The sequence below is a fragment of the Chiloscyllium plagiosum genome, chromosome 5, assembly GCF_004010195.1.
Source record: "Chiloscyllium plagiosum isolate BGI_BamShark_2017 chromosome 5, ASM401019v2, whole genome shotgun sequence".
NCBI lineage: Eukaryota > Metazoa > Chordata > Chondrichthyes > Orectolobiformes > Hemiscylliidae > Chiloscyllium > Chiloscyllium plagiosum.
In genome coordinates, this window is record NC_057714.1 from 11695467 (window position 1) to 11708309 (window position 12843).

At 39.8% G+C, this 12843-nt stretch overlaps 1 protein-coding gene across 2 annotated transcripts in view; it reads right to left on the reverse strand.

The window, feature by feature from the left end:
• LOC122549721 (adenylate cyclase type 2-like) overlaps positions 1–12843 on the reverse strand; it is a 625439-nt gene that overhangs the window by 17564 nt on the left and 595032 nt on the right. For both annotated transcript variants that reach the window (XM_043689618.1, XM_043689619.1), the window contains 2 exons: positions 11015–11173; positions 5990–6136 (listed from right to left, as the gene is read on the reverse strand). In XM_043689618.1, the coding sequence (XP_043545553.1) occupies positions 5990–6136; positions 11015–11173 (306 nt within the window). The remainder of the gene's footprint in view (positions 1–5989; positions 6137–11014; positions 11174–12843) is intronic.

Here is a 12843-nt window from a genome sequence, read left to right on the forward strand (position 1 = left end):
CAGCCTGTGGAGTTATTGAATCCATCATGGTTTGGGAAAAGCAAACTGAATGATGCCCAATGTATAATCCAAAGCATTTGAACATAAATACATACCTTATCTAGCATAAATAAAATCCATAAGGAAAAGCAAAATTGATTATCAACAACAGGTTCAGAAAAGATTTATAAGGCTGTCTCATAAACAAAATTGCAGAATATCAAATAGTCAAAACAATGTCTTTGGCCAACTGAGTCCACTCCTACTCCCTGCAAGAGCTATTTAGTCCCACCCCTCTGCTGTTCACCATCGCATTTTTCCTTCTTTGCGCTTTTCCATTTCCTTTCTGAAAGCCATGATTGAATCAGCCTTCACTGAATTGTTAGCAGTGCATTTGAGATCCTAATTATTCATTGTGCAAAAGGACTTTCCTCCTGTTATCTTTGATTCTTCAATCACCTTAAATTGAATGCATTTATATAAATGACTTAGATGGGAACATAAGAGGTATGGTTGGGAAGTTTGCAGCTGACACCAAAAATCGGAGGTGTAGTGGACAGCGAAGAAGTTTACCTCAGGTTACAATGGGATCTTCATCAGGTGGGCCAATGGTTGAGGAGTGGCAGATGGAGTTTAATTCAAATAAAATGCGAGGTGCTGCGTTTTGGAAAAGCAAATCAGAGCAGGATTTATACACTTCATGGTAAGGTCCTGGGGAGTGTTGCTGAACAAAGACCTTGGAGTACAGGTTGATAGTTCCTTGAAAGTGGTGTTGCAGGTAGACAGGATAGTGAAGGTGGTGTTTGGTATGCTTGCCTTTATTGGTCAGTGCATTTAGTATTGGCATTGGGAGGTCATGTTGTGGCTTGTATAGATCATTGGTTAAGCCACTATTGGAATAATTCATGCAATTCTGCTCTTCATGCTTTAGGAAGGATGTTTTGAAGCTTGAAAGGATTCAGAAAGCATTTATAAGGATGTTGCCAGGGTTAGAGGGATTGAGCTACAGAGAGAGGCTGAACAGGCTGGGGCTGTTTTCCCTGGATCGTCGGAAGCTGAGGGGTGACCTTATAAAATCATGAGTGGCATGTTTAGGATAAATAGACAAGGTCTTTTCCCAGGGCTAGGGGAGTCCAAAACTAGACGGGATAGGTTTATGGTAAGAGGAGAAAGATTTAAAAGGGATCAAGGAGGCAACTTCTCATGCAGAGGGTAGTGCATGTGTGGAATGAGCTGCCAGCGGAAGTGGTGGAGGCTGGTACAATTACAACATTTAAAAGGCATCTGGATGGGTGTGAGATTTAGAGGGATATGGGCCAAATGCTGACAAATGGGACTAGTTTAGTTTAGGTCATCTGGTCAGCATGGATGAGCTGGTCCAAAGGGTCTGTTTCCATGTTGTATATCTCTATGACTCTAACTGGTTCTCAATCTCTCTATAGGTTGTGTAATGTTGCTCTGTCGAAACACAGTCTAATGTCTTTGAAATCTTCCTACAAATCTTCTCTTTATGTAGAACAGCCCAGCCTCTGCAAATTCTCTATCTGGCTCAAATCCCTCGATTCTGAAGCCATGCTCTCAAATCCTTTCTGCATTTTCTGTAAAGTCTTCAAATCCTTCCCAAAGGCAGTAAATATACAATGAAAAGGTAAGAGAATGGGTCTGGGTAGGTTACTCTTCAGAGATTTGGTGGGGACTTGTTGGGCTGAAGGGTCTGTTTCCACACTTTAAGGATTCTAATTCTAATTCAAAGAAGGTGGCCAGAATTAGATATAAGGTTGAAGTGATTTTTTTGCAATAAAAATTGGATAGAAGATCAGGGAAATTTTACAGCTGCTGTACAGGGGTGAGATCACATCTGGAGTACTCTGTATAACTTTTGTTTCCTTGTTTGAAAAGAATGTAATCATAATAAAAGTAGTTGGGAGAATGTTCACTGATAATTAACTGCAAAACTTTGTCTGAACCAGGCAGGTTGACCCTGATTGGTCAATACATCGCCCTGAGAAATAAACTCGAGAATGATTACTGTCATTCAGTTGAAACAGGCACATGTTTGTACATGTTCTTTCTGTCTCTGCAGTTTTGTACATTTTCTTTCTGTCAGTTATCATCTAACTGGTGCATTCTCCCTTTCTTACAAAAACATATAAGATTCTTAGGAGACTTGACAGAGTGGATTCTAAAAGGATGCTTCCCCTTGTAGGAGAGACTAGAACTAAGGGAGTGGGGGGTAGGACTGGGGAGAAGGCAGCAAAGAGTACAATAGGTGAATGGGGGTGGAAATGGAGGTGACAGGTCAGAGAGGAGGGTGGGGGAAGGAAGCAAAGAGTACAGATGCTGCCTGACCTGCTGTGCTTTTCCAGCATCACTCTGATCTAAACTCTGGTTTCCAGCATCTGCAGTCCTCACTTTTGCCACTAAATTTTCAAGATAGTGTTAGATAGATTTTTGATGGACAAGGCAGTCAAGGGCTATGGGGGTCAGTTGGGAAACTGGAGTTGAGCTCTGAACCAGATCAGTCATGACCTTACTGAATGGAAGAGTAGGCTCCACGTGTCAAATGGTCTTCTGCTTCTTACTATGTTCTAATGTAGTTTATAATTGATATTGCCTTTTCTCTTTCTTTCCAACAAAATGTATCATTTCTCATTGCTCTGAATTGAATTTAATCTTTTATATGAGCATCCATTCCTTTGTGGAATATTCTGCTACTCAGTGACAACTACTGCTACTCTCTGGTACTCGATGGCAATGTCATTTTGGTCACAGAAATAATTGTCAGTTACCCTCACAATAGAAATTCCTATTGCTATTACTTTTCCAATCTTTGCCACCTGTTCTTGATCATGACTTGGCTACACTGGGCCTTGATCATGACTTGGCTACACCGCCCAGAGGAACCATCTGCTTTCTGAACTGAATACCAGTTAAAGAATAAGATGCACCTAGAGGACTCCTGCAATACTTTCTTGTTCCTCCTTAATTTTCTGGCCATTACCCATTCCCTCTCTAATGGCACAACATTAAACTGTTGGATGATCAATTCCACTAAAGTGCTATGCACATAGCTTGGTCGTACCACTTGAGGGTTTTCAGAACCAAAACTGGAAGCTCAGGATCCTCCAGCTGACAATGTCCAAAATACTAAATACAGCCTGGAGTTCATATCACAAGATTTGCATTCCACAGTGTCCAGTCTTGCTTTCATTTATTAAATTATGGAGGTCAGTAAGCACAGTAGTAATTGGTTAGCAGCAGTTGGTGCAGATGGAGGATGGGAGGTTGGCCAAGAGAACATTCTTGTGTCTGGAGGCATCAAAGGCATTGATACATGAATGGGTAAAATTAAGTAGAGGAAGGAATGATGATTTTGTAAAGACTTTTGTGGTGGAGAGGAAATAGTGTCAGAAGCACAACTTGGAGTGAAAAAGAGGATTTTGATAATTAAAGCCAGCTTAAACCTGAGAGAGCAGCAGGAAATCGGGATGGAATCAATGACAAGTGTGCAGAATGTGCCAGATTTGATGATGCTACTGTTGCTCTTCCCAATGTTTAGCTAAAGAAAACTGTGGCACTTCGAGGTCTAGATGTTGAGAAGTTTGTTTGACAACACAGATACAATGGAGAGAGTGAGCTAGAGGTAGACCTTGAAAGTGATGCCACGTGTTCAAATGAAGCCACTGAGGGGCAGTATCTAAACAACGAATGGGTGGGCTTGAAGGATTGAACTCACAGTGAGGGATTGTGGGAGAAAAAACATTACTCAAGACACTCTGGAAATTGGATCAGAAAGAGTTCATCCAAGTAAGCACTGTCCCAGTTATTGGATCAAGGAAGAAAACCTTTAGGGAAGCATAATGTTTTTTAAAAAATGTTAAAGATTTTAGAAACCTCAAGATGCAGGAGGAAATTGAACTTTGCTTAGTCTTAAAGGATGTTGCTGTTTCAGTACTTTGGCAGTGGTAAAAGTCTAGTTGTGTAGAAACCAATAGTGAACAGTGCAAATCAAAGAATCATAGACCCTACAGTATGGAAACTGGCCCTCCGGCCTAACAAGCTCACACTGAACCTCTGAAGAGTAACCCACCCAGACCCATTCCCTTACTCCATTACTCTATATTTACCCCAGACTAATGAACCTAACCTACACATCCCTGAACACTATGGGCAATTTAGCATGGCCAATTCTCCTAACCTGCACATCTTTGGACTGTGGGAGGACACCAGAGCACCCGGAGGAAACCCACGCAGACACGGGGAGAATGTGCAAACTCCACACAGACAGTCGCTTGAGGCTGGAATTGAACCTGTGTCCCTGGCGCTGTGAGGCAGCAGTGCTAACCACTGAGCCACCGTGCTGCCCCATGGTATGAATTTCAGAGGCAACAACATGTTTCTGGACTTTAGAGATTCAAGAGAAAATGAGGCACCTGTCTGCAAGAATTGAGGACTCAACAGTAATATTTTTGAAGATTATTGAGAGAATATGGGGCAATACCTGAGGGGATGGAAGCATTTTTAATGTTTGCTAGCATGAGGACCTGCAAAGGAATATGGTTGATCAGGAAATTAGTGTAGAAAGTTTTAGTTCACATTCTCATGATGGAATGTTAACTAACATTGTTAACATTATTATGCATGAAGCATGGTGGGAGAGGTTTTGCTTCTGCAAGCCTTACAAACACAGGCTGATCTGACATCAAATATGACCTGACCATCATTGTAATATAGTTTATCTTGTGCATGCTTAGTAGGTAATCTTGAAATAAAGGTATAACTGACCTTTGCTCTATGCTTAGTGTCAATAGGGAAGAGGGAACAGATGTTGGGACTCATAAACAAGGTGAGCTTGAAGGGGACATGAGGGGATACAAGTGACAGGTTAGAGAAAGATTCATTTCAGACCTACGAGTTAGGGAACAAGGGTAGGTGAGGGGGATGGGAAAGAAGTCTTTCAGATATCTTAATACACCATCCACCACCCACCACCATCTCCCCTCCTCATCAACCTCCCACAATTACCTACAGCTGGTTGAAGTAATGATAAAAACTGTCATGACAGCAGACAGACAAATCCCATGCAGTTGGTCTTATTGTCTACATTTTGCATGAGTCTTCTCTGCCTTTCAAACCAATACGAAAGGAATTGTGGATAGTACTGCCAGCCAAAATTTTAAATCTTTAAAGTTATTATTGACCACATTATCCTCATCCAATGCTTCTCTTCTAACGTCCAACTGGTGGAACTGTTTTCACAGGATGTGGATGTCACCGGCCAGGTTAGCATTTATTGCCCATCTCTAATTACCTGGAGGGCAGTTAAGCATCAACCACATTGCTGTGGGTCTGGAGTCACATATAGGCCAGACCAGATGAGAACATAGTTGAAACTTTATTGCTGGAACAGCACAGCAGGTCAGGCAGCATCCAGGGAACAGGAGATTCGACGTTTCGAAATCTCCTGTTCCCTGGATGCTGCCTGACCTGCTGTGCTGTTCCAGCAATAAAGTTTCAACTTTGATCTCCAGCATCTGCAGACCTCACTTTCTCCTCCCAGATGAGAACATTACTTTCCTTCCCTAAAGACATACGTGAACCAAATGGTTTTTCAGATAATTGACAATGGTTTCACGATCATTATTGAATTCAAACTCCACTATCTGTCATGGTGTGTTTTGAACCCAGGTTCCCAGAATATTGCCTGGGATCTGAATCATTAGTCAAGCAATAAGCCCAATACATCATCATGTCCCCACTCATTCTTATTTAATGATTTACACATCATCTCCACTAATGACTTTACTTCTTGCCTTAACTTTGCAATTATCTTTAACTTGGTAGTGATTAAAAATAAAAATGTGAATAGAAAATGACAAAAGTGGTAAGTAGATTAGTGCACTTTCTCCATCAAAGGTTATCATCAGAACACTAGTAAGAGTGCCTTGCATTCAGAAAGATCACCAATGTATCTCTAGACCAATAGGTGACTATACTGTTGTATACTTACATCATCAAAGTCAGCAATAATTTCATTCAGCAAACGTAGACATTCTAAGCCTTCTTTATTTACATCTGACTCGGTATAGAATTCTTTGAAATCTGGGATGGATGCAAACATTACACAGACACATTCGTATGATTGATGGTAAAGATCCTATCGAGAAAATGAGAGATGTAACATTAGAAATGTGCAGGCTTATTCTTTTCCTCTGAAAATTTGAATCCTGCATTCAGTCCACATATTTTCCAAATCTAACTCCGATCTTTTTTTTCCCTGATGCTATGATCTGTATAACTGGCTAACCAGGCTCCCTTTCTCATTTATTAAATGTATCTATGCTTTGTGGAAAATGTAACAAACTGACTTCCCATCGCTCTCAAAAATCCAAACCCCTATGTGTACTCAGGAATGTCCTTTAATGATGAACATGACAGGTTTTCAGAGGCAGGTGAAGGAGAAATTCGATGCAAATGTCTATTGGGTACATTTCTGATCGTGCCCCCTTTGTCTATAAAAACTGAGGTTGCTTTCCCTCCACTGGAAAGAAAGATGGGATAAGGCAAGTGTTGTCCGACATGTTCTTGCCTGAAACATACATTCAGATATGCACAATATTTTCATTTTAAAACATTGGGGCTGGCTTTAAGTTGTTGGCTGCTCGTGTTCCCTGCAATACACTGGCTGAAGCCCACATTCATCTACCTAATGAATGACGGCTGCAACAAAATATCAATAACCATGCAAACAAGAGTTCTGACCCTGAATCAGGAACAGGGAATCATGTTACAGGCTCTGCCCCTTGCCTGTTATTTTCTTGGTAAGAAGTTGAGACAGCTTGGTGAAGAACACTTAGTTGTGATGTAAAGCCCATTTAAAACTGGGTCCTACCATGCTCTTTGAAATTCCAAAGGGGTATTGGAGACCCTGGATTCTCAGTAGAATTTCTGAGCCATAATATTTTGAACGCCTACTGATCACAACTGATTTAGACTTTGTATTATGAATATGTATAATTGATGTACTACATAAATAAATGTGACATTCTGTAGTGGGCTATTTTTAGGCAGACTTTAACCATGATCTGAATACTTTAACATTTTAACAAAACTTCAGCAACCAGAAAGTGGATACAGCTAAATAGAATTTAGGGTTTGTTTGATGATGTCCTAGCCTCTGTGCAACTAGATTAAAAAGTGATTCTTTAATTTCTATTGCATCACAAAATAGTTCACAGACAAGTATTTTCTAGACGACGGTCTTTGGAAGATGGAATAATAGGATCCGGAGTTTGGAAAGCGGCAATTTGGTCCATTTGAGATTTTCCCAAACAGATCCAACTCCTATCCAATCCCCATAACCTTGCACTTACCATTGCTACCCATCTAGCTTGCACATCTTTGTACTGTGAGAGGAAATCAGAGCAACCAGTAAAAACCCACGCAGACACAGGGAAAATGTGCACACAGACAACCCCCAACCATTCCCCTCCACCTACTTGATCTGGTCTTCAGGACTCTGAATCTGGGGACAACTCTTTGTCAATGTCCTTGTTATTGCTGTTGCTGGCATTGCTGGGACTTCAGAGCTGCTGGCCTATCAGACTGGTTAGTAGCTCTTTGAGGGGGGACTTCTAACCAATGAAGGGTCAGAATTTCCATCTCCAACTAATGAAAGGATCGGTGTAAGTGAATTCCCTGCTGATACTTTGGTTGGTGGGATTGAAAAATATCTTGCCCCACAAGTCTTTGGTGTCATTTATAGTTGTTAAAAGTTACAAACATCTATGGAGTTGGTGTTAAAGGTACTGAAGCATACTTTGCTGAATCCATGGTCTGACACAAAGAGGTTGCTCCCATACATGGGCACACTAGGAGGCACTCCCCTTGAATACAGCAAAGTTTTGTAGAATTGCCAGAGGCTATGCTGCGCAGGACAAGGAGATGGAAAAGGGAGGAGGAAGAGCAGGTAGGAAATAGTTATCAGCAGGAAACCATGGGTGTACAGGGTAATTAGGAGAAATTAACATGAGTTAGCAATGTTCCTTCACTTTTTAGCAGTGATGTTATCCATGTACAGTATGTCCCAGCAGATTTTAATGCCTATTCCCAGTAGATTAAGAAGTTAGCTACATTCAATTCTTAAAGTGATTACCAAAGTTTCATACACCAGTAAAGCAGTGATTCTTGAATCTGATGGGCGTCACTGCTCCCTCTCCATTGTCATAAAATGCAACTCTTTAGCATTTGTTGTAGCCCATTTAGGAATGAGTCGTCTGAAGATAAAAAGGACCAATGAGGAGGGAACCCACCTACTCTTACCTCGTAAGGGATTGAATAATCTATGATACTGCCCTAAGGCATAACATGTGAGATTAGCAATCGAATGTTGTGACACAATTTTTGCTAAATTATCTTGCTGAGCATGGAACAAATTTCTATTTCATTTTTGCTATTTTAATACTTTAAAAAATCATTGTGATCTGACAGAATTATACAGGTGAAAGATTACAGTGAAGTGTAAAGAGCAGGGGATCTTAAGTAATTATTTTATCAATTAGATAGATTAGTGATGGCGGGACAGGTGAAGTGTTTCAGCATATGGTATCTGTGGTACACCTATGTGCCAGAGTTAAGGACATCTTCCCGAGATCAGAGAAGAACTTGGACTGGGAGAGGAGCTGAACCTCCAAGGGACTAATCACCAGTTTACTACCTGTGTCTTGGGTAAACTGGCATAGGGTAAATAAAGTCATGGATCTAATTGTGTGGCTCAAAGTAGTGAAGGTGGAATTGGTTTCAGTTCATAGGGAATTAGCATTAATATTGGGGTAGTCAGGAGCCGTTCTGATGGGAAATGAGCTTCACTTGAATCATACTGAGACCAGCTATTGGCAAATTGAATAACTAAGTCAGTAAATAAGGCTTTAAGCTGATTAGAGTTGACGGAGAGTGTGGAAGAGGGGAAAATGTAGGCTTATAAACCAAGGAGATTTTGCAGCATTACAGGGTAGCAATTTGGATAACAATACACAGAGTGGAGCAAGAAGGGACAGAGGATACAAACATAAAAAAAACAGCAGCCAATAGAGTCAAAGGGGGAAAAATGGTTAAGAGGCACAATTAATGTTCCTTTCCTGGAAGTGGATAGTATTTAGAACAAGATAAATGAATGAACAGTTCAAATACAGGTTAATGGGTATGATCTTACAGCCATTACGAAGGCATGATTACAATGAGATTAAAACTAGGAACTATATGTTCAAGGGTATGCCATTTTGTAAAGACAAGCAGGAAGTAAAGTCTGGTGGGAAAGTAGTGTTGAAGTGGTGTGGAATAAATATAAAAGCAAGAAATGATCTTGGATAGGAAGATATAGAATCCATATGGGTGGAGGTAAGAAATAACAAAGAAAGACAATACTTATAGGAGTAATTATTAGGCTCCCTAACATTAGCTTTCTGGTGGGACAGGGACTAAATCAGGAGATAATAAGGGCATTTAAAATGGTATTACATTAATCATAGATGAGTTCTATCTTCATATAGATTGGGCTAGTCAGTATGGTGGAGTGGAGTAATCTGTGAGGAAGAATTCATAAAATATGTTTTAGACAGTTTCCAAGAGCAATAAGTTGTGGATCCAAACAAATTAGCCTATTTTAGATCTAATGAAGAAGTTTAATAAATGATGTCAGAGTAAAAGATCTCCCAGGAAACAGCAAAAATAACATGGTAGAATTTAGCCATCTGTTTGAAAGAGAGGAACTTGGGGGCTGGAAACAGTTGTGTTAAACTGAAATAAAGGAGTGAGGGCAGAGCTAGCTGATCTGGACTGGGAAAGGTATTTAACAGCAAAGGTTGTTGAGGAACAATTGCAAATATTTAATACAATAACATGGCTCACGATAAAGATATGAATCAGTGAGAAGTAAGGATTCCAAGGAGGGAATAAATCAACTATGATTAACAAAGAAAGTTAAGGATAGCATAATATTGAAAAAAGCACACAATATGGCAAAGATTACTGGTATGACATTGATTTGGGATAATGTTAAAAAAAAGAGACAACCGAAGCAAAACAAAAAGATAACTCTGAGGTTAAACCTTCAACTAATGTCAAGATGGACTGTATCAGCTTCTTTTATTAAAATAAAATGAGAACAAAGTTAAACGTTAGAGAATGAGTCCAAAGATATGCAAGTTAGGTGGATTGGCCAAGGTAAATTGCCCATAGTTTCCAGGAATGTGCAGTCTGGGTAAATGCGAGGTTATGGGGATGGGCTATTTCTAGGTAGAATGCTCTTGGGAAGGTGGTGCTAACTCCTTAAGCAAAATGATCTTTTTCTTCACTGTAGGGATTCTATGATTTATGAACAGAACAAGTTGGGGGAAATAACAATGAAGAACCAAAAAATGGCAGAGAAGTTGAATAAACATTTTTCATCAGTCTTCACAATTAAAGATGCTAATAGCATATGAACATTTCTAAATAATCAAGGGACAAAAGTTAGAGAAGAAATAAATACAATAATTATCACTGGAGAAAAAGTGCTAAGGAAACTGATAGAACCAAAGGCTGATAAATTCCTTGGACTTCCGAGGATATTAAAAGAAGTAGCTAAATGACAGTGAATGTACTAGCAGTAATCATCCAAGAATCATTAGGTTCTGGAAAAGACTTCCATCTGAATGCAATTTCTGGCATGGGAATCATGGAGGTAGTGCCAGAACTGGTTAGAGGGACTGCAAGTCCCCTGACTTGGGTACTTCTAAATTCTGTTGTATTCTAGTTTTGTGGTTTACTTTTGCATTCTCAATTTCTTTATGATGTTGGGCCTTCCTGAAGAAAAAGAAAAGATTGATCAAGTATTCATTGGTGCAATGCAGAAAACAAGGATCCAACAGGGGACGTTAATGGTCTGCACTGTTTTAGTTCCATTTCATGTATTTACCCAATGGGCGAGCTTCATTTGATTTTGTCTAGTACATACACACATACAGAATTTCATGCTTTTGCATTAAAGTCTACTTACTTCATTTTTCCAGTTTTGCGCCAGGAAATGTTCAGCCACGTGAGCAGGAAGCACATTTTCCAGCAATACTCTATTGAGGTTTTCCATAGTTTCTATCTCCTCGCATTCTCTTTTGAATTTATTCTTCCACAGGAAATCTAACCTACAGTAATATTCATTCTGTTACAAGAGGACACAAAGGTAAAGAAACGATAGACAACTTAACATCCAACCAAATTACATAAGATATTAAGATTCAAAGGCAAATTGAATGCATGTTAAAAACATCAGCTGATATAGCACTGATTATGTCAAGCCAATTGCATATGCCACTGTGAACTCAAGTCTCTGTGGCATTTCAGGACGATGTATTAAATTAAGGAACGGGATGATACTACAGATATCCATGTAAGAAAGAAAAGGCGATTTTTTTTGAGTATTCTTGAAATTCAGAAGATATGAGCAATGAAGTACGGATTGGGTAAAAAGTTCAGAAGAGTGAAAAATTAATTATTGTCTGGATTGGACAACACATGCCAGAAGGGGTTGGCCAAGGATCACAAGAACGTCCTCAGGCCTCATTATTATGAAACTGCTGAGATAGGGTTGCCAACAGAGTACTCCACTGCAGCTTCTCAGCATAAAATGTGCGTTAGCTAGCTCAAATATCCACAGTAGTCCTCAGATAAATCTCATGAAGTGGGAGGCAAAAAGAAATCGGTATTATATGCCAACATGGAAACATTACACAGCTATGATTAATTCTAGATTGGGGTTAGAAAGCAGGCTTTGATTAGCGTATGTAGAAGTCTGTTTCTTGATGTAATTTTGCATTTTTCACATCATGAGGATGAATTGGGCATGGAATATAATGCCCCAAAATTATAGGTTTGCTTGTGCTCGAAAAAGATGTCATAATTATTTTCATATGGATGCAAACCACTCTTTTAATCTCACATCAAAATAGTAATCTTCTCTGTCTGGAAGCTAACTCAATACAATATTTTCTAGGTAATGGCATTTAAAAAAAATACTATATGATGTACATTTAGATTTCCTAAAATTAATAAAAGAACATTGGAACTAAAATTGATTTTTGAAAGAATTATTTTGACATATGGTACCTACATTTGAAGATACTTTCATGTTGAGTTTGCCGTGTAAAGATCTATATTATAAATTACACATCTGCACTTTGTTAATAGGTTAATTACCATGTTGTATAAGACCATAACACCATAAGACATAGGAGTGGAAGTAAGGCCATTCGGCCCATCGAGTCCACTCCGCCATTCAATCATGGCTGATGGGCATTTCAACTCTACTTACCCGCATTCTCCCCGTAGCCCTTAATTCAAGAATTTATCAATCTCTGCCTTGAAGACATTTAGCATCCCGGCTTCCACTGCACTCTGTGGCAATGAATTCCACAGGCCCACCACTCTCTGGCTGAAGAAATGTCTCTGCATTTCTGTTCTGAATTGACCCCCTCTCATTTTAAGGCTGTGCCCATGGGTCCTAGTCTTCCCGCCTAACGGAAACAATTTCTTAGCATCCACCCTTTCCAAGCCATGTATTATCTTTTAAGTTTCTATTAGATCTTCCCTTAACCTTCTAAACTCCAATGAGTACAATCCCAGGATCCTCAGCCGTTCCTCATATGTTAGACCTACCATTCCAGGGATCATCCGTGTGAATCTCCACTGGACACACTCCAGTGCCAGTACGTCCCTCCTGAGGTGTGGGGCCCAAAACTGGACACAGTACTCCAAATGGGGCCTAACCAGAGCTTTATAAAGTCTCAGTAGCACAACAGTGCTTTTATATTCCAACCCTCTTGAGATAAATGA